We start from the raw sequence: 22,705 nt of genomic DNA, 5'->3' as shown, positions 1-22,705 counted from the left end.
TTTTTGCGCTTTCACAGTGCAGAAAAATTTACATTAAATTACTTCATTTCAACTAATTGCAGAATTTAATTACAGAAGTTTCATTGATTTTTCCATTGTAAGTAAATCTGCTGAAATAGTTTATTTGAAATACATCAAATAAAAAGGCTAATTCTGATTTTTTTTTATTTCAGATTATTGTGTCATGCAATGAAAGACCATATAGTGCGTGTTGCAAATGAAGCAGAATTTATTTTAAACCGACAAAGAGCTGAAGATGTCCACAAGCACGCTGAGTTTGAGGTAAGCCTGAGAGCTAGTGCATTTCTGGTTCTCTGTTTTCACTCAGTTGTCGCCTAGACTGTAACTCCCTGCAATAAAGACTTTATTTTTTTCTTCCAGTGAAAAAATTTACATTGAAGGCATTTAAAAACTGTTTCTTAAAAGCTTTGGTAAATGTCAAGCACACGGAATGGGTTTAATTTCTCATTTTGTCACTGGAATTCATAAAAGCATTTACAGCTTGAAGAAATGCCTTCATCAGAATGTCTCATCTAATATGGTAGACCCATTGGTGCACAAAAAACTTTTCTGATTTATTGAAAAAAGTAATGCAAATCACTTTATTAATTATTTTTGTTGATTATTTACAATAGTATGTATGAGTTCAGTAAAAAAGCGAAGCATATGACTTATAGATTTAAGGTATGTCATAAAAAAAATAGAAATGTTTTGTTAAATAGATTTAATATTTTAAGGTCATTTTCTTCAAATATTTTGAATTTCGGAGCACTTTAGAATACTTGTTTTTTTATATAGTGAAATATGATACTGCATATCTTTTTTGGTAGTTAGGAATCATTATCAACAGACTGAGTATTGGAAGATGTAACAGAGCAGCTGACTCCCATAACTTCTAAATGTCTATTATTCTTATTCTGAAAAGGAGTCAACATTCAGTTGCTTTTTCATCAATGAGTGGTATGGTATAAAATTTAAATTATGTTGCTTGAAGGCTATCCAAATGTTAAATCCCCTGTTTTTGAAATGTCTTCAGTTTAATAGGTTTCTAATTGTTTATACAGGATTAATTTTGTTCCTATTAATTAAAAAAAAAAATTCATGCAAAGTAATGGTAAATTTAATACTTCATTTTTGACACAACTTTATCAAATATGGTTTTACATTTTTATGGGTTTTTTTTCCATTTCATCACTGGTTTTTATAATTTCTGAACCTGCCTTATGTTTGCATACATTTGTATAGATGTAAGTATATATATGCAGTACTGTATTTTCACTTCTTTTACTGCTCAAATGACCTAGCATTAGGATTGAGATTGACAGATTTAGTATTGATGATAATAAATAGCTATATCAATTTATTAATCCGTCAGGAAATGTCAACAATCACCTGGTGGCTAGAAATAGGATGCAGGAATCTTAGTTTTGATGAGGTTTTTATCTCCTTGAAACAGCTCTCTAAAATGTGCACTTTGATGTACTAGTTTTTGTGCTCCTTGACCTAGCTGAGAACTGTGAGACACAGAGATATCTGTTGTCATTTTGAATACACATAACCTTTACTTCATTTTGTCAGAGCAGACAGCAGACACTTGTCATATGGGATTGCAACAACTTTATTACCCAGCTTATACTGGATATTTTGAACATAGATAAAATTGCATTTACAATTAAGTGTATCTCAGAGTGAAGTTTCATATTGCCTCAACAATAAATAACATTTGATATCTATCAGAGCATCATACAGTAACCTAAGATGACAATGGAAGATTGAGTTATCTGCTCTTTGAAGAATACATTGAGGTATAAGATCTGTCAGAACTCCAGACAGAATGAGAATATTCAATTAACTTCCAGCTTCTGTTAGCAAATAGGATTTAGAATATTAACTAAATTCCCTAAAGGAATAGCCTCAAGACTGTCTTATTGTCTGCTAAAGAAACCAACACATTTTTCATATATGAAAATTCTCATTACATTTGTTGTAGGAAAAGACTGAAGTACACATTTTAAGCGAGTAAGTTTAAATCTGCAAATCATAAAAGAAAGTTGTAAAATGTAGACTGTTTTAATGTGAAATTCACAAGTACTTAAATAAGGTGATAGTTAAAGTCTGAAAGAATGCTTTATATATTGTCTTTAATAATGTTGGGAATATAACTGAATATTTTATTATTCATCCTGCTTGAAAGCAGTAGGAACAAAGATTTCTGGTAATTTTCTGCTACATGATTGTATATCTGTCATTTTGTTTTAATAAACTGTATAGGTATACCTTCTGGAGTTTAGTACATGTTAATCAGTGCTCTCATTTAGAGAAGGTCATGACTATTTTATTTCTGCCCTTTAAACTTTATTTGAATCATTATGGGTGAAATTATTTGTTCCAAGCTGCACCAAGTTACTATGTTTCCTGCATAGACCACAGACAAGCATCTAAATTTTATTCTGTGGCTCCAGTTGTAGTCACAGCCAGGAAAATTCCTCCCAGAATGGGTATTTCACAGTTAACTTTCATTTTGTTAACCTTTGTAATTGTTCAGGAAGAAAAATGAAAATTTAATTTTGCTGTCCAATGAGCTGGTGAAATATTAACCTCATTACTAAGGCAGATCATAGTACTAATTGGTGCCTCCCTGTACAAGAAGATAAATTGGAAAATGAATTAACCCTTTATGAATTAGTGTAATCATTGTTCTTTCCTAGATAGATTACTTGAAATGCTGTCTGTAAACACAATAGAAAGACCACTGTTAGAATCATACTGAATACTAATGTTATCTGTACTAAAAAGGTAGTGTGCAGTAATATTAAGAATAAAATATTAAGCATGAAGTTAAGTTAATTTCAATTGCCCTTTTGAATACTAGAAAATTAGTTTCTATTCAGCATTATTGCAGCATTGAATGTTGGCTAAATGTTATGAAATTATACACAAAATCTGTAAGTGCAAAAAATGTGTCATAAAAGGTATTTTTTTAATTTCCTATTCTGAGAGTATTCTAGCCTTTGTAATTTATACCTAGAAAATTATACTTTTAGTGGATTTATTTTGATTAGTCTGGCTGCATTCCTTTTCTTTAGACATTTTGAAAGATTTTTTACAAGGAGGAGAAATTGAATTTGAACTTAGCATGATTCTGAGTAAAGAAATGTAAAAATATTGTTCTTATACATAAAGGATTTATCAAACCAAAAATACACTATATAATTCTAGCAGTTTAGAAACAAGCCCACGTGAATGTCAAGAACCCCACAGCATTTATTTTTGAGGTTGTTTTCTCTCAAAGGATACATGATGAAAATATTAGAGTTTTCAGTTTAAAAGATTAGTGATATTTTTAACCATTAATGTTTTTAGAATTGGTAGTATGTTATCAAAATTTTGCATGTTGTGGTATGAGATGGAAAATATAGTCATTATTTTTTTAGTTTAGCATCTGTAGCAATAAAAAAATTAATTGTAGGTGTTCATATAATTTAAAAATCAAAAACAGTACATAATTTTTTCTTGTATATTATCCTATGTATGTTAGAGGTGTATTTTATAACTGTGAATATGTGAAACATTTACAAAAGAAAGGCTAACTTTTAAGGCATCTCCATGGCCACAAATATGGCCAAACCTAGATGTGTGGCTTAATGCTCTTAATTCCAATTCTGTTATCTTTACCCTTGGTATTTCAATTTTTACATGTTCTCGCTGAGTACTTGTTCATGGATACTATATAGTAGTAGGACATTTCAATTGAATGGTGTCATGATTTAGAAATAGTACTACAGAAAAACTCAGTGTTCTCACCTAGACTCTCCTAAACCAGACACTGATCACTTCCCCACCCCTTCCATGGTGGTGTTGAGAACTGGAGACACAGGAGGTGAAAATCACAAGTTGAGCTAAGAACAATTTACTGGAAACAGCAATGAGATAAGAAAGAGAACAGCAACAATATTAATAACAAAAGGTATAAGAAATGGTTTACATAGTAAGTAAAACAATACTGGACCTTTTAGCCTTCCACACTTTCTCCCAGACCAAAGAGTCTCCCTTACTCCTGCCCCTGTCAAGTGACATGAGATGGTATCAAATAACACTAGGATTTGGATATTCTTGCCTCCAGGCTACTGTAAAAAAATTAACCCTGTCCTGGATGAAACTAGGACAAATGGCATGTCCTGTTCTTCTAAAAAACAGTTCAAAGAATTATTTTCATAATCAGAGAGTTAAATAAATAATAATTTTAGGGTGATCATAAGTAGCCTGTCGTTATTGAAGTGGATGTTCTTTCATCCCCAGTCACAGTGCGCTCAGTACGCTGCGGACCGGAGAGAGGAGGAGAAGATGTGTGATCACCTCATCAGTGCTGCTAAGCACCGAGATCATGTCACAGCCAACCAGCTGAAACAGAAGATACTCAACATACTAACAAATAAACATGGTGCCTGGGGAGCTGTTTCTCACAGGTAAGCTTCAAACATGGAAAGTGTGTGTCTTTAAACATTACTTGCAAAGTGTGAGAGACACAGGCATTGTATAACTGAAATATGATTTTATTAGGGGTTTAAATGTACCTAAATATAGCATATGCAAAGCTGAACACAGTGCAACTCAATCGAGTGGGTATTCCTGTTAAAAATTAATTTAAGATATCTAAAATGTATAATTTCTTCTGTATGTAACTGATTCAGTATTCGAGGTTTTATTCAGGGCTGTGCTCAGTACTGGTTTTAAAAGTTCATTCTATTCAAGATAGTGAAATCAAATGTTTTCTTACATCATGCCAAAGAGAAGAGCCTTGCTCCTCAGAATCACAAAAATAGCCAGTGGCTAAAGTGCTGACCCTCATGTTGAAGACTTGAGCTGAAATTGCTCCTTTCCTTCATTCAGAGCAAGGTCTTGAACCTGGGTCTGTCATGTGAGCGCCCTGTCTGTGAAAGTAGAGTCTGAGTCTACCAAGTCTCTCTCTTCTTTGTGCATTCTAGCCACAAATACTTGATTATTTATTTAGAGTGAAACAACTCAAACAAAAGAAATCAAGGAAGTCCTGCTCCTAGATAACCAAATTTTACAGCTTGGTTTTCTATTTAAATTCCTATTTGTCTGTTCTGAATCACGCAATGAAGAACAGAAAGCTCCATTTTAGTTCTGATAAACCTTTTCAAGAAAAACATAGTTGGATAATAAACATAGATGGATAATACAAAAAATTTTTCTAGATAAATATATTTTGACGAAATATGTTGACTACATAGTTAGGGTTTAAGCCTATTAGAAAAGTTGCCAAGTAATAAATTTGACATGTCAACAATAAGGTTTAATAAATAGCACATACACTGTTCTCTCTTTTTCTGATTCTATCTAGTTGGTTCCTGCAGTTATACCATGTTTAAAACAAAATTTTTCATGTTCATTATCCCTGTTTCTTCTAAAGAAATCATTCTCTCCTGAATGATAGAAATGTATTTATTTTTTAAGATGGTATAAATTGTGGAAATTCAGTCTTACAGAAATTCTGTTATCTACCACCAGAGACGTTCTGAGGGAAATTAGGGAAATTACAGAAATTACAAGTAGATATTGTCATATGGTTAATTCAAGACAGGCTTAGTCCATAAGGGATGCTCATGTTATCTCTAGTTAAGGCTTAAAGCTGTGTGTCTGGAGACTTGAACATGCTGAAAATAACTGCAATTTTCACTCCTTTTAATAATAACTCCACTGAATAATGAATAACAATTTTTGAATAATGTTGTTGCTCAGCTTTGTGAATGGCTGCAGACACTTTGCAGACGTAAATAAGTTCCTGGTGACTACCTTTTCTGGGAGACTGTGTCTTCTTAGGACCAAATAACTTTTGTCTCCTGGATTATTGATGGCTTCCTAAATGGCAACAGTCCATTGCTGTGGCTTTTTCTTCTCAAGTCCATGATAGTTTCTGATGGGCCATAAAGTAGCTTGACACCTGTGACAAACCTAGGAAATTTCTTGCACGGAACAAAAGAAATTTTTCTTTTGTCCCTGTAACACAACTTGTCCAGTGTTGTCTGCTTCTCAGTTACTGGCAGAGCTGCTTTCCCCTTTCAGTGCTTGCAGTACTAGGTGTAGCATTTGACTTGGTTGTGTTTTAGCCACAGGCAGTGGCTTAACCTGGAGAAGGGGGACATGGTGACAGTACAAGGTCTCCAAGTGGGGTTCCCCATTTTCAGGAGCCAGTTGGGAAGTGACCTTGCACTGCAGGTTTGGCCATGTGTGCTGTGGTTAGCTTTGTGATCCAGCACACAAGTGCACCTTCTGTTGTGGGACTAGTGGGCTGCAAATAGGAAGCATTGGGATGGCAGCAGGGAGAGGTTGATGCTCAGTGGAAGAGCCTCTGAGCCTTGTTAGGGACCAACATTACTCAGTGGGCAGGTCTGAAAGGCTTTAAGGGCAGAAAATGGAGAGGGGTCTCATAAAACAATGAAGAGGGGTCTTATAAAACTTCTCACCCACATAATGCAAAAACTGTCGTTAAATAGATACTCCAATACTTTTTATATGATGGAGGTCAAGATGGCTTCAAAAACCATGCACACCTCTTGTCTTGGCTGGCACAAAACACAACAGGACTCAAGTCTCTGCTTTTAGTTCCTGACAAGAAGTTACAGCATTAGCAGTCTCTTTATAAAAACTCATGCTTCTCTGTGCCTTGAGAGATACAGCCTGACTGGAATACAGTGTTACTTTAAAAACACACAAAAACCACATTACGACACTAGACCTCTATACTTCTGCAGTGATTTTAAAATTTTCAATGGGAAAAGTGTTCCCAGTTCTTCAGACACACTGCTAGTCTCCTGTTCAACTTGAGAGCTGGACACCCTTCTTTGAAATGGTGAGTTTGGGAAGATCCTTCTCTGTCCCAGATGGGACAGGGTAAGAAATAGGCCATCACTTCTGCACAATACTTGGATAATAGCAATGCCTTTTGGCATCCAAAATGGATAAGAAATGGATAAGATAGGAAAATATTTGTGCAGACATGAGTGTGATTCTTCAAAGCTTCAATTCTCTATCTGCACAATGGCAGCTATCAGTGCAGCATAAAGTACAGATATGTATGGAATCATAGGATCATTTCAATAGAAAAGAACCTCTAGCATCACTGGATCCAGTCATTAACCTAACACTGGCAAATCCACCAATTAATGATGTCCCTAAATGCCATATCCACGTCTTTTAAACAAACCCAGGGATGGTTGACTCAACCACCTCCCGGGTAATTTGTTCGAATATTTCACAACCCTTTTGGTGATTAAATTTTTCTCAATAGCCAATCAAAACCTCTCCTAACTTGAGGCCATGTCTTCTTGTCCTATCTTGTCCTGTATGTTTTTGTTTATCTCTTCTCAAGATAAAAAAACAATTTTCAAGTTCTTTAACATAGATGTTCTCATTACAAAATATTATGGTTCATTTAATCAAATATGACCCAACTGTAGAGAAATTTTTTCCTTATATTTGCAGTTCAACAGATCATAGTTCTAAGGCACCCGAGGTTTTGCGTCTTTGCAGAAACCAGCAACCAACATTTATTATTTAATCTATAGGTGCCACAAAGCTTACTCTTTGGTCATTGAGAAACAAAGAGACTATTAAGAACCACAGAAGGTTAGTACTGAGAGGAAAAGCAAGAGGTCTGATGTTTTGATGTATGCTACATTCTATAGTATTTGTAAATTATGAATTTTAACTATATTATCATAAAATCTTCCCAAAAGGTCTGAAGAAACAAGAATGAAGTTGAATGGTATGAGCCAACAAAATACCATATGAGACTTTGAAATCTAAATTAGGTTATAGTTATATATAGATAGCTTAACTAAAAATATCATAAATTAATAGGTGACTTGCATTTCAATTAGCTTCCTAATTAGCTATTAATTTATGAAGATGAAATTAATTATAGCCTAGTACTCCACAATTAGAATAAATGCCTACAAACACAACAATTTTTACAATAAATTCCTGTCTTTATGTTAATCAATCAGTAGTTTGAATGGTCTGAGAATATCTTTACTCTTCCATCTCCTTCTGACTAAAAATGGCAGATAACAGTTTGAGAAAAAGCTTTCATTTTTATTGCTTGTCAGTGTTAACTTCTTTCCTCCTTCACAAATGCTTTGTTTTTATATCTTAAAGTGAAAACCAAAGTTCTTTTTCTCAGTTTCTGCCAAGTGTGAGCATCAAATCCTCTATAACAAATAGAAATTTACTGAACATCTCATTTTCATCTACATATCTCAAAGCATAATAGATTTCAAAAGAAATCCCATTACCTAAAAATCCTGTTTGCTCCCTTCAACAAAACTAGTTCTGTTTTCTGCATTTGGGCAATTTGATACTTTTAGGTATCTTTGTAATAGCTTACCCTAAACATACTTGGGTTTTTTTCCCTTTTTTTAATTCCAACATTATATCAAAAATTCTGCAGTTTTTTCCCATTTAGATGAGAATTTGGTGAGCTGATTATTTCCTTGATGCATTGTCACTTGTTCAGAGGGAATCTGCAACATCAGGAAGAATCAAACAGGGTGTTTCATAGTTTAGCATTCCAAGCTTCTTTAAGCCAGCACTTACCCCTTACCCTCAGCTTTTTTCAGGGTTACTGTTTTCGTGTCACAACATATGCTTCCTTCTGCCTTCTCTGTCAGCTTCATATGGTGCTTCTCTTCCTCCCCATCTGTGTCTCTCCCCATACACATATTAAAATAAAAAAAGTTTTGTAAAACTTGCCTGTACAAACAGTTCAAATTTATCAACCATATGAATGCCTGAGTTTTGGCCCACAATCTGTTACTGTCTTACTTCAGCTTCTTGGTTTTATCAGATACCTCCACTTTTCAAAAACTTTTATTCAAAAATACTGAATATAAATATTTCTATCTTACAGTTTGTATAGATTTAAAGCAATTTAGAGCAATAAAAGGAGTTCAGAATTCCAATTAGCCTTCAAAATCGAAATATGAAATACTTGTCATAGATATTTTCATATGATCAGTTTTGGTATTCACAGGAGGACTACTATAATGAGAAAAATGACATTTAAAAATTAGACTTGGTTCTCTTGCTTCCTGTGATTTAATGAAGGAGGTTCCACCTACATTAAAGCAGCTGTACCAAAAAGCAAGTATACAAGGGCTTTTTCTGTTCAAATCCATCTTTGGTTAAACTAGACACCCATGACAAATTAATCATTCATGGTGGAGGGCAGAGCTGTCAAACTCATTCTGTGGTGAAGACCAAATTCGTCTGGAGAGACAGGCTGGAAATAAAAAGTTTCTTGCCAGACATCTAGTTTTGTCTCTCTCTGTAGTGTGTGCTTCTGAAGAGATTGGGTTCTGCTGGGGGCCAGAGGGATGAGAATGGAAAGAGAACTCCTTTTCCCAAGCCTATGGGGGTTGGCAGTTAAATAAGCTGATTCTGGAAAAACACTGATTTTAAACCAAATTTCCAGTTTACAGCAAGGGAGACTAGATCACAGGAATTTAGAACATTGTTTCCCTTACAGCCATCCTTTGGCATTCTCTGACTCCATCTCTATACTATGCTTAGGAAATTCAGAGAGGCACAGAACCTATTCTAACCCCCACTGCAAATCAGATTAATCTGGTGTAGCTATTCATTCATTTTTGGCTCATTTTAACTGCTAGGCATAAATTACAAAGGGGCTTTAGCAGTGGAAAAGACATAGGACTGATACTGTCGACTGGATCCAGAAGCATGTTTGATGTACCCTTTCTTAAAGGTCTCTTAAGGTTTTGCATTTTTTCCACATACTCTGTAAAAACTATGAATTTTCTGTTTCTGTAATTGGTGGAATTTCAATTTTTTTTTTTTTTTTTGGCAGAATATATTCTTCAAAATTGGTCTGATTGAACTGCAGACTTTTTAGCTTGTTCTTCAGCTATCCTGTTACAAGTTCCAAATATTTAGTTCTGAGATTACTTCATAACAACAAAACATTAAGAAAATGCTTTTCTATCTTCAGTCCAGAATTAGTTATTAATTTATAGCAGCATTTAAACATGAGTGAGATGATTTTGTTAATCTGAGCTAATGTAAGGTATTGTAGTACCTTAACATTTCAATCCACTTTTTAACTTTCTTGCTGTGCTTTCAACTGTGTGGCTTCTCCATCCATTGCATACCCTCTTTCTTCCTCCCTCCCTGACTGCTTACTGCTGTGGTGGAAGGCAGAGACTATTTGAAGGAGCTCTTGCTAATGGAGCTGAGACTTTTGACAAGCATGATGGAAAAAGGGGGATGACAGAATTCTGTATCCTTTTCTAATAATAGGTGTAGGGTGATATTTACAGTATACAGATACCTGCCAGGAAAGGAGCATTGTATTACCAGAGATTGCTCTACAAGCAGCTGCACAGTTTGCGTATGTGGGATTTATTCACTTCTGTATTTGCACAAGGTTTCTCAGTCATTTTGAACTGTGGCGCTGTTCTATGGATTTGTTCCCACAGCTGGAAGAAACCTCATAAGAAAATATTTTTCTTGAAAGAGGTAGTGTTTTTAAATGTTGAGAAACAAGTGGTGCTCAAAAAAGGCTTGTTCAGATCTACAGAGACTTGTTTTTCTCTAGGAAGTACGGTACATTTAATTTCATTATAAAGAAGGAAGTCTTCTGCACTTTCACCTTATGACTTCTATATTAAGAGGATTTTTTTTCCTGCTTTTTTTTCCTTTTTTCTGCCTAAATTTGGGAAAAAAAAGAAAGCTTTGTAATTTTTTTTTTTTTTAACTTGGAGACAACAGATCTTTAGATGTCAATATTTTCTTTAACTGGAACAGTAATCAGAATACAGATCCAAATTTCATAAAGTCAATTTGCCATATATATTTATTGTAGGACTATACATATATCAGGAGGAAGGCCACCATTAGCAGACTGAAGGAGACTTCTGCTCCTCCTTAAGTCTCGCCATGGATTTAGCATGTGCATGAACATGCAGCCATTCAGCTTCCAGGGAACCAGTCACAAGAACAGCCATAAAGGTTCTGAACTCTGATCCATCCAGCCTTGTAAACTTCAGCTATGACTGAACAATTAAGAAACAGAAAGGACAAGTAGACGTAATGGATCCATCTAATACTCACTCACTTCTTGACTTTTCAACTCAAGATTTCCTGAGGAATCTCAAATTCAGTCAGTCTTGTTTTTGAATTTTCCGTGTCTTGGTAGGGCTTAAAAGTACCTTCTGCTTCCATGTTTTCCACCTAGTTCCTGCAGGAGAAACAAGCTCTGCAGTGGTTATCAGCAGACTGGACTAACAGTTGCTGATATTAGACAATGTTCCTAGCACCTGTTCCACTTCTTTTCCTGCCTCCAATTTAGGAAGAAATAGAAATTCAGTAGAAGCCATGAAGGAAGAATTTCTCATTGCTAGATACCATTTTCCTCACTTTTCCTCACATGTCTATCTAGTAATACCTGGGCAATATAGCAGTAGATTTCCCATCTTCCTCATATAAAAGAATAGAAAGCAAAGAATAAAAAAATAACAAAAGCCATAGATCTGAAGATTCCGAATAAGAAAAATTTATGCTTCTAAGAAGACTGTATTTTCTCAGAAATGAAAATTCTTTGACATATTATTTATTTTCTGACATAAAATGGGTACGACCTTATTTTTAAGTCTTTTTTAAGTACCATTTCAATCCAGGGTTCTTTCCCATGTGATGCTTCAAATATATTACAGAAGATGAATGCCTAGCTGTAGATATTTTTTTTCCTAGGTGAAAAATCTGTAGTGTTTTGGTAGACTTCTCCACCATTTCCTGTTATAGATATTAGAAATGCAGAATTTAACCAGAAATGAAAACCCAGGGAACAATTTTGATTCCCTTTGTCTCAAAAGCTTAATGTCTTGTACAGTTTTATTTGAAATATATTTATGTCCAACAACACTATTGTCAAATAATTTCAGAAATTGAGAACAAAATTTGGAAAGGAACTGAAGATTCATTCATCTTCAGGCACCAAGGAAGGTGTAGTGTGGTACATTCCAATCACACCCTGTGCATCCCCTTTTCTTTGTGGGATATGAAGTGCAGTTCTGCAAACACCTCAGAAAATCTTCCATGTCTTTGAGAGATTTATAGTTGAATTTGCATGTGCATTATTAGATCATTTTCTTTGCTTAAAATTAGAATAATTTTATGTGGCTTTAAACCTAGCTCTGTCTTCTTAGTTCCTTTTTCCTCATGGTAATGTGTAATCAGCTAATATATGTAATATACTGATCTGGTTTTTTTGTCTGCTCTGTTGTTTGGTTTATTTTTCTCCTCTTTTTCCCAAGTAGGGGAAAAAAATCAATGCTAATGATGATCTTTTTTTTTTTTGCCCCATTTTTACTTCTCTCTGGTACAACACTTGGAGGCCTATCTTACACTATTGCTGCAGGGGAGTATAGGCAAATGCATATGGAACTGGCACTTCCAAGTGTCACAAAGAAGGAAGTCCTGTCTTCAGGTGTACAGGAGGAGCATGGTTACTTGGACACAGAGCCCAGAACCACAGTCTTGTCCCTTCCCTCTTACCTATAGTTTGACAGAAGGATTCCTTGGATTTGGTGTTTCTGCATTTTGTTATCCCGTTCTGTATATTCACGAATACTAAACCATGAAGATTATCCTTAGACAATTCACATTTCTGATTTCTGAAAAATATTCCCAGCATATGTCTCTCTTTCAGTTGATCACTTTTGGTTGGGGTTTTATTGTGGATTTTTTTGGTTGATTGGCTGGTTTGGTTGTTTTTTGCTTTTTTTTATATTCATTAAGTTTAACTTTTTAAAACAGTGAAAAAATAAGTTTGCACAGATTTACTTTGATTCAGAAACACGATGTCAGTCATAGTTGTTACATGACTTGAAGGAGATTGCTGTACTTGATTATACTATATTCCTTGTTGATAAAATAGACATGGTAATGCAAAGTATAATTCTAAAGACTAATTACATCATTCAGGTTGATATTGCAAGTACTGCGTAAGGTTGTTTTTATTATCTGGTTTTACATAGCTTATGTAGATTTGGTACATTTGTTATTATGGATTTACTTTTTCTTTATGAGTGTATTTTTACACAACCTGTAAGCTCTGGTTTTTCCAGCAGTATTATCTTTTCACACAGAGTTTTGATGTATATTGTAGATCTATTTCTTGTACACTTACAGATATAATATATCTGAGGGTGACAGATTGCAAGCTTCTCACAGTATTTGGGCTCCCCAGTATATTGGTAACTGTTGTCAATAATATGGACTGTTGGTCAGGTTGTAAAGCTTCATTGCTCAGGAGTGTTATATTTTGAAGTCATCTGTCATGGATGTGTTGTAGAGATAGGGGACTATTTATGTTTATGGCATTTTAAGTAACTCAGTAAGACCCTTTAAAATATACAGAAAAGGCTTATTTACTGTCATCACTGCTCACTTAATCCTGTGACCTTGACATGATTGTACACCCATAAAGCTCCCTGCAGGTAGCTCTATAAAACAGATGAAGATGAATAAAACAGAGTCTAATAATTGTTTCAGCTTCAATAATACACTGCCTTATACCATTTCTTAAACATTCAATAGTGCTGAATTGTTTTAAAACCCAATAATGTAGCAAATGATCCAATTGTCTAGGTTATTACAAAATCCACCAAAAGATTAATAAACCACATTGATTCTGTGTTTAATTTGAGAACACTAACCATTGTTTTGAAAAATAGTCTGTATGCACAATGCCAAAACACTAATATTTAAATTATTTCTTAAAATTAACGTGTCCTAATTTTTCAGATTCCCATTGTTGGGGTTTTTCTTTCACTTTACTCTTGATATTAAATTATATTTCTTGAATGGGGATGCTTTTGGTTTTGTTACAGTCACAATCTGAATCTCGGAAATATTCACGTGAAATAGATTTCTTTAGGACTAGAAGCTATGTTTGCACTTATGGTAGGAAGCAATAAAAATGTACATAAAGAGGAAGTTAAATTTGATGTCTCTTAGGCTCAATTTATAAAAACTGCTGAAGCCTTTGGGATACCTTGCCATAGGAGTGCAATAATTTTTATGCGTAATATATCTTGTGGTATGTGAAATCATGGAGGAAAGTAAAGTATGATATATTTGCCTCATGGTGAATGGAATGTTGTTTTGGTATTAAAAAGTGTTCACTTTCTTTAATATCTAGACATTAAAGTTTCCAGTTTTTGTTAGGTAACAATGCATTATTTTTAAACACATAATAATATTTTACACTCAATAATGCCCTAGCCTCTTCTACAGTCTTCAATAAAATGTGAAGTTTTCAAAGTTGATGACAGCTTAATGGTAGAGGAAATTTATTTAGTGAACTTCAGACAGTATTTTCAGTGGTAGAGTTTTATACTGAACTGCTGAGCTAAAAATGATGAAAATTAAGTGAGTAAAACCTGTTGAAAAAGAAGAGCAGCCAGAAGCAATTTTTAATATGTCTCCCAAACCAAAACAGACTCTATTATCCTTTATTATTTAATCTATATTAAGAACTACTGAGAAGAATGAGAGAAAATAAAAAGCTACCACACATTTTTTTGGCCAAATGCCAGACAAGGTTGAATAAGAAGAAAAAGTTCCTTTATTAATAATCCTTTCCTGTGAGATCATCATGATGAGTTAGTAAAAATCTCAGTTAGTATACTTTCAGAGCACCCAGATAGACAAACTGTTTAATCATTCCCACAGTATGAACTACCTTTCATTTCTAACAGTCTTGGAATTAATTTTTTTAAAAAACTCAATTGGAAAATTGTGTGGAATGGACTATTTCTCTGGAAATGTTCTCAAGGAAAACTCTATGGTCTGTTGCATTTTAACAAAGAAGGTGTTATAAAGTTTTGAAGCCTAATTAAATAAAATGAAAATATTAAAATTAGTATTAAAGATAGATTGGAATTTATGAACAATTCAGTAGTGTTAGAGAAATATTAAAAACCATCTTTTAAAGAAATGATTTTTTTTGCATAGAAATTATGTTTTTCTTTAGAGTAAATCGTCCTTTAGCTTATCAGTATGCTGAGGCTTAGTTTTTGACTGGGTTTTTTGGCATATGATACTGTTTATGTTGTTGTTCTTGCTTTCTGAAGAATACATTATTTTCCCTAGAAAGAAGCAGATATGTTTCTTCTGAAACACACACAATAAAAAAATTGATGTACCTGGCCTCCACTGGGTATTCATTCATGCTCCTTTCTGAGTGGTGATCCAGTGTAAGCCATGTGCATTAATTTTTTGATAAGTTTGTTGTACAATCTAAATCTACAGGTAAGTGTTGGGTTATATCTATGGTACTTCCTATATAACTGTATGATTTGATAACCCCTTGCTAAGCTGTGAAAGTGATTGCCAACTCAGCAGGGACTTTCAAAAGATTCTGCTGGACACCACTAAACTTTAAACAGCGACCTTTTCTTAGGGATGCCCTATTTTGAAAATACTAGAATAGCTCCTTTATTTCAGTCACACTGACAAATTTCTAAGGTTGGCATTCTCAATACAATATTTATTTAGAGGATTCCCCTTCTTTAAAATTAATCCACAAATTATCAATTTGAGTACACTAAAATTAAAAACAATGTATTTCTAGAAACTTATTCTCTGTTAGGATTATGAAAATATATTTAGTTTTACTTTTTTTGTTGTTAAATATAACTTTTCAGAATCCCCACAGTAAAGTTGCAATGCTTTTAGAAAACAGTAGCTTTCTAAAACACATAAAATCTGTAGGCAAAATCTCAGCTATAAAAATTAAAAGGCCACAATGGATATTCCATAACAAGTAAACATTTATAGACCTCTGTGTTATTCATGGTTTCAATAACATTTATAATATGTTAAATCACAGGCAAGTTTTGAGGTATCTCTTAAATATTTGAGTTTCCTGGCCAGTGACATCTTAGGTTCCCCATTGGCTCCAATAGTCTGAAATTTTTATTGGTTTATCCCCATATTCATCCACATTAGCAGTTGTAAAGGCAGGATACATACCTGCTACTGGTACTCTTTCAACCCTCTTAGAAATTCATAGTTAATATCATCACCAACATTAGAGAAGCATTAAGATAGGTCAGGGAATGATATAATTGATGTGCATATAACTTAATGATTGTATCTGCTCCAGAAATTGCAGGAACTTGGACGACAGATGAAGTAAGGTAGGGAAAGGAAGGTTTTCATACTCGTAACATGTATAGTCTGACAGAAATAGCTTTAGCTGTGACTGAAGAGTCACTTTGTAGGTCCTCTGGGTTTTGATCTGACAGACAATAGAAAAGTTCTGTAAGCAATGGTCCTTCCTCCCCAGCTTATATTATCATGTTTGCAATCAATAGTGAAACTATAAAGTATCAGCCAAGCATTTGTATTACCTTTTGAGCTGAATTTCACTATTTTGAGAACAGAAAAGAAAGGGATGAATCTTTTCACTTTCCATAGCTCTGTTCACCACTAATCACTTTGTTCTCCCTCCTGATGGCAAAAAAGCCAATCAGCAATAAAATAAAATAAAAATTTTACTAATCCAACATCAGTGGAAAAACATTATATTTTTAGTTCCTTTATGAGATGGAAGAATTTTTGGGAATTCCAGGAAGGGGTAGTTGCCTTAACAGGAACTCTAAGTTCTTCTATGTCTTCACATTTTACATTTGAATCAAGATAAGAAGAGCCCTTGGGATCTTTGTCAGAAGGAGGGAAAGACTGGTGGTATATTCCAAGGTTTACTCTATGTTTACACAACACCTTACTTTTTCTTTCTAAACCACTCTGTAATGATTAAGGGGAAACATGGTTTATGGGATTTATTGTCGCGAGATGTGTGGACTCTTCCTCAGTTTTTTGCCTAAATAGAATTGTCTGTGCAACTCAAGGTAGAGCTCAACTCAGCGTCTCAACTCAGTGTCACTATTTAGAGTACTTAGGTGTTTCTTACCTTCCAAAAATTTTCTTGTAGGTTTGGGTCACTGAAAAGTTTTCAAATTATGCTTTACTGAGTGCATGCATAGTTTGTGCTCTCTAATATATGGATAAAAAAGGGGATGTAAAATGACTATTTTATCTGATTGTTTCATGTACTGAAATCAAGAATTAAGAGGTAGAAGTACTTCAAAATTCTGTTTTGTTTGTGTTCTGCATTACATGACTGCTCATGCATGCATTTGTGCCATAGTATGAATTAAGTTACAGAGTATAGTCTTTGAGGTTTTCTTCAGCATTGCTGCTTAATTATTCTTAGTTTTGTGGTGTACTTATTTATCTGCATTTTCATTCTTAGAAATTATATGCTTGGGTACATTTCTTAAACATTCCTGGGTAATGCAGGAATATTTTGCATCTGATTTTGAGGGTGGGTGAGAGTTCTTTATCTGTGGGTCAGGAAAGCAATAAGAGTGAAAAAAATGGTGTGTTATTTCCATGATCTAAATGTTCTGCAGCAGTAGGAGCAGCTGAGCAGCTCACTGTTATTCAATGCTACATTAACTTTTCCATTAATTCTGGTGCTGTAAAACATGAAGCCCTTAAGCATTGTGGAGTTGCTGCCTGATTTTTGTTCCTTTACATGGCTGCTGTATATTTGCATGCTACAGCCATTATATGGATAATCACCATCATTACTTTTCAGAAGGTCATTTTCTTATTGTACTGAATATTGTATATAGAAAAGCCTTAATAAAAGCAAGGCTCTTTAACCACATTCACCATTAATGCTGTATTTTTTACTTATTTGTTGCTGTTATTAGATGATGGCAGCCCAAGTGTCAAGAAGATATTTTACCTCTGTGTTTTATCTTTGTTTATGTATTAAATAAAAAATAAACCCCTTAAAAAAAAACCAAAAAACCAAATCAAAAAACCAAACCCAGAGACCAAGAAAGCCTTACTTTTTTGCTAAAAACAAAATTAAAACAACTGTTTAGTTTAATTTCCTTCCCTGTTAGGGGAGAAATCATTAAATACTATTTTGAATGAAGATACCTTTTTGTTGTCATAAACATTATTTTATTTTGAAAATGCCGAATTAAAAAAATTAATAACATATGGAGATTGGAATTACATTTATTCAAATTTCCTGTGTTATCTTAAATATTTGTTGAAAATATACACATTTGTGGGAATAGTGGGTTTACTAAGTGTTAATAACAAACCAGAGCATGGTACTTCCAACCACAACATACCAACCATTCCACCTATTCTCCCCTCCAGAATTCACAGAACAGTTTATATGGGAGGCCAAAGATCTTACTTCAGCTATGAATTTATGCCCTAAATAATGAAGATATATTCTTGGTAGTGCCAGTGAGGTGACATTTCAATGCTGAATAAATCAATCAGTCTTTATCTATCTGCCTTGTTTTCCCCATCCGTAACACGTGAATCATGGTGCACAAACACAGTGATTTGAAATCTGTTGATGGAAGAAAAAGCACTAAAAGTAGAGTTTAATAAATATCTTTTCTATTCAGAGAATGGTCTTGAATGTTTAGTACTGTTTTGCTTTATTTTTAAACATGATTTTGTCATGTAGTTCTTTAGGTTTTTCAATGCCTCAGGTTCACTCTGCTCGCTGTTTTGATGGTTAGGTTATCATCATCTGAACCAACATCAGCATAACAAGTTTTGTGTGATGTCTCATACAGAATCCATTTTAGCTGCATTAGCCATTACCATTGCTCTTAAGATATGTTTCTGGCATTTTTGGAACAAGACGAAATGGCACATGTGATTTGACTAGGAAGTTTCTTACTTCTATATTCAATTGAATTATTCTGATTCTTTTCTTTGGATTTCTCTCTCACCTCTTTTTCTTACAGAAGTTTTTTGATACTAATTTTTCTTCTTCTTTTTTTTTAATTCAGGTATTTTGATATATGGTATTATTTTATTTCAGATACATGTGGGAAGATGAGTTTAATATCAAAATGCTAAAGATAATATCTTGTATTACATGAATGTACACACTATACAGATTGAGTTTTAAGTCTAAAAAGAAATTCTACCCTGTTTTCATGACAGTAAATTTACAAAGAAAGTTTAGAATTTATTATATTCTTTGCATTATAAAAATACTGCTTTTCAGGAATTTCACTTAATTTCTAACTTAATAATTTAGGAATTTTTTACAGTTCTGTTCAGTAAGCAGCAATCTAAATTTTATTGTGTTACAAGCACATGTTCTGAATGTGCACTTACTAATTTAAACCTTCCATTAGTTCTTGCCTAAAGCTTGTCCCTGGACTGTACCCTTACAACATAGGATTATGGTTTTTCTCATTTATTTCTCATGTACTGCTGAGAAAATTACCTTACACTTTTATCCATGGGGTATTTCCTCCTAAAACTTGTTCAGTGTCTTCTCTGTATTGCTGCCCTGGCTGGATAGTGTATCTGCATTTACCAAAACCAGCAATGTGGCACTCAGAAATGTCTTAAACAGCTCATAAGAGGGATTTTCAGGATTAAGAAAAAAAAGGGATAAAGAAAGTAAGTGATTGGTTCAAACTTTGAATTTTTTTTTTAATTGAATAGTTACTTGTGATTGATGAAATAATTTGGAACGAGAAAAGCTATATAATTAGATTGTCTTACGATATTAAACAATATTTTATAAAATTAAGTCAGTATTTATATCAGTTTGAATGAGCTAGCATAAAAATCTATACCTATCAATGAGCAAATAACACATAAAAATATGTTTTGAATGCTGAGGAATAACACAGCTCTTAGCACATTATGCAGATTAGAAGAGCCTGTGAAAATAGTATTGTTGTGTAAATATAGAATAAAGATCTTTGTTACATTAAATATCTGTTTCTACTAAGAGAATTTGTTTTTCTTTGCTATCTTAAAAAGAAATCATCCTCCTGAAGCATTAAGTGTTTCTAGATTTGGAAGCAAAATAGTGACTATTTAAACTTGAAGTTCTCTTTTGTTCTGGCCATTAAAACTGCTAGGAATCTCAAGACACTTGATGAGAAAACAAAGGTAAATTTTATGATTTTTCATATGAATCCAGTTAAAGGATTAACAGTGTTAGTCAGACGCTGAAATAGAAAGGCAAAAGAATATTACTCAAAACACATTTTAGCAGTGATTAGCTGTTATCTAGAAAAATAGATTCCACTTCACTCAGTAGGATGCTATATTTTGCTGAGAATCAAAGTTTACAAAATAAATTTCAATTTTTTTTAGTATGGCAGGTGATGAATGTTCTCCTGCAGAGGTTATATCAGAAAATCAATATTTGTAAAATTGAAACAGTATAGGTTTGTATTGATCCATGTGGCTAAATCAAAATGAAAGGCTTTGTAACAGCTTTCTTAGACAGCCTGCTAGCCAGTAATGGCAAACTATCAATTTTAGCTTTCCACTGATAAATCAGCTTGAAAATTGGATGTCAATTTTTTTTTTTTTACTGAAGTAGTGATTTTTTTTCTTCCCTCTAACCTTTCTTGATGGGTTAGATTGGTTTATAAGACTAAGCTCTGCCTTTTTGAAGGCAGTTGTCAAAACTGACATTTAGATATATTTTGAAACAAAATCTAAACTCTTAAAGCCAAATTTTATGTAGTAGCTGGCTTAATGGTAATGCTATTTGTGCATCTCTGGGTAAACAAATATGAATATGTGTTTATGTGTGTAATGACATTGATTTAATGCTTTGGGTATATATTTTTCTCCCTTTTCTGATCTCTTGAGTTCACAAAGGTCAGGTCTTCAACTGCAGCTTTTAGAAACTAATGCCTTAGAAACTATTTCAGCTTTCAGTGGTTAGGAAGATTGATTTTTCTTTAATTTACTGATTTTCTTTTTTATTTTGTGTTAGGTGAGACTTTATGAAATGATAGCATAAACAGCAGTTATAGCTGCAGGTCCTTAAAACCTGCATAGATATTCTTTGTTTTTAATGACAAGGAAAACAGAATACAGATTTTCTCAGAAAATAGCAAAATCCTTTGTGATGGCAGGAGGAAACCCTTTAATTTGGGTCACATGCAGTAGTTTTCAGTGGGTGCTAACAGTGTCATACCTTGATGTCTGTACAGCAGAATATAAGTTAGCTCGAGTGGGTATTGATTGTGAAGTTTGCTGTTGTATAATTACTTTTGGCTGTAGAAGAATGTGGTGTGTATTGATCTAGATGGAAGCATTTGACTAGCAGTTTCCCTTGGCTAACAGTGAGTGTCATCTTTCAGCCATGATAAATGGTAACACTCTGGGTCAGCATAATTACTTGGTGGTGAAATGAACCTCCTGTACCTTTCTCTCACACCAAGGAACAACCATAATCATCTTTATCTTAAAGCCATGATTTACTGAACTAACCAGCCCCTTAATACAGTCCTCCCCTTCCCACTGTATGCACCCACATTAAATGTGGCTCTATACTATGATTTTAAAAACTAAGGTGTTCTGTTCTGAATCCACAAGTATGATTAATTTTTTTTTTTTTTTTACCTAATCCTTGTCCATTGACCTGGACCTGCAGGAGGCCAGCTCCTGAAACAATTTTTTAATCTTAATGCTTTGTATTAATGTAAAAAAAAAAAAATATATATATATATATATATATATTAAAAAGACAAGTATTAAGGTGTTCATTGTTTTGACACACTGCTTTTTAAGTCTTGGAACCAAATGTTATTAATGCACTGTTAAATTATTAGTGTACTGCAATGAAAACTGCCATATGAATTTATTGTTAGTAGCCCTTTAATTTTATAGAGTAATGTACACTCTGGATATGCTGTCTTTGGAGAACAGATGATTATATTTTTTCACTATATGCTGCTACAACAGTTTCATTTAAAAATAATTTTGACACCTCATTTAATAACAGTGTTAAATGTAATATTTTTTTAAGCAGTAGCCATATTTCTCTTTATGTGTATCTCTAATAAGTAATAAATATGCTATCAGAAATAGAGAAATAGTATTTATTGCTAGAACAGAAACCTAAGATGATTTGTATTGTTTGGCACCTTTTTAATGGGGAGTTTTCAATTTGTTATCAATATTTCATTAAAACTTTGTATCATGTTGTTTAAAATGGATTTGTGTTTACTTGCCAGTAGTGTAATATGGCCCTGGGGTAATGACTTTTTGTTAAGTAATGTTAGTTAAAGAAAATCTGGCAATAGTTTTAGATCATTTTAAGACAGCTGTGAAGGGTTTGGATAAAGGTCATTTTCAATGATTGTGCTTAGTTAAATAAATGTGAAGGGTTTCACAATGGGAATCTTGCTTTTCAGTATGCTGTCATAAATTTCCCCTAAACACATCTGGGAATAGGAAGTAAAATGTAGTTGTTTCTGCCTTGAAGGCAGTGTATTTTATATTTTCCTTGCTTTGTTTGTTTTCCCCTTATAATGCTGTTTATTCACATAACTAGAGTTCAAAGGTTTTACTTTGTCATAAATTAAATCTTCTATTCTCTGACAGTTTGTGGGACCCGCTGGATATAATTTTCAAGTGGTTGTAACTTGAAGATTTTTTGCTGAGATTTAGTCGTTAAAAGTGTTAAATTTTCTGACAACTCAGCCTCTGCTGTGACCCTGGTTCATTGCTCACTCTCTCTCCCTTGGCCACAGCTGGCCTCTTGCTGTTCACAGCTGAAAAG

At 33.7% G+C, this 22,705-nt stretch overlaps 1 protein-coding gene across 17 annotated transcripts in view; it reads left to right on the top strand.

Annotated features, from left to right (window-relative positions):
* The window catches only part of NBEA (neurobeachin), a 450,877-nt gene that overhangs the window by 231,234 nt on the left and 196,938 nt on the right, over positions 1 to 22,705 (top strand). For all 17 annotated transcript variants that reach the window (XM_085579109.1, XM_085579166.1, XM_085579149.1 and 14 more), the window contains 2 exons: positions 174 to 282; positions 4,300 to 4,466. In XM_085579109.1, coding sequence (XP_085435235.1) covers positions 174 to 282; positions 4,300 to 4,466 — 276 coding nt within the window. The remainder of the gene's footprint in view (positions 1 to 173; positions 283 to 4,299; positions 4,467 to 22,705) is intronic.

This window comes from Lonchura striata, chromosome 1 (genome assembly GCF_050655825.1).
Source record: "Lonchura striata isolate lonStrDom1 chromosome 1, ASM5065582v1, whole genome shotgun sequence".
NCBI classification, from domain to species: Eukaryota; Metazoa; Chordata; class Aves; order Passeriformes; family Estrildidae; genus Lonchura; species Lonchura striata.
This window is presented reverse-complemented; position numbering and strand designations above follow the sequence as displayed.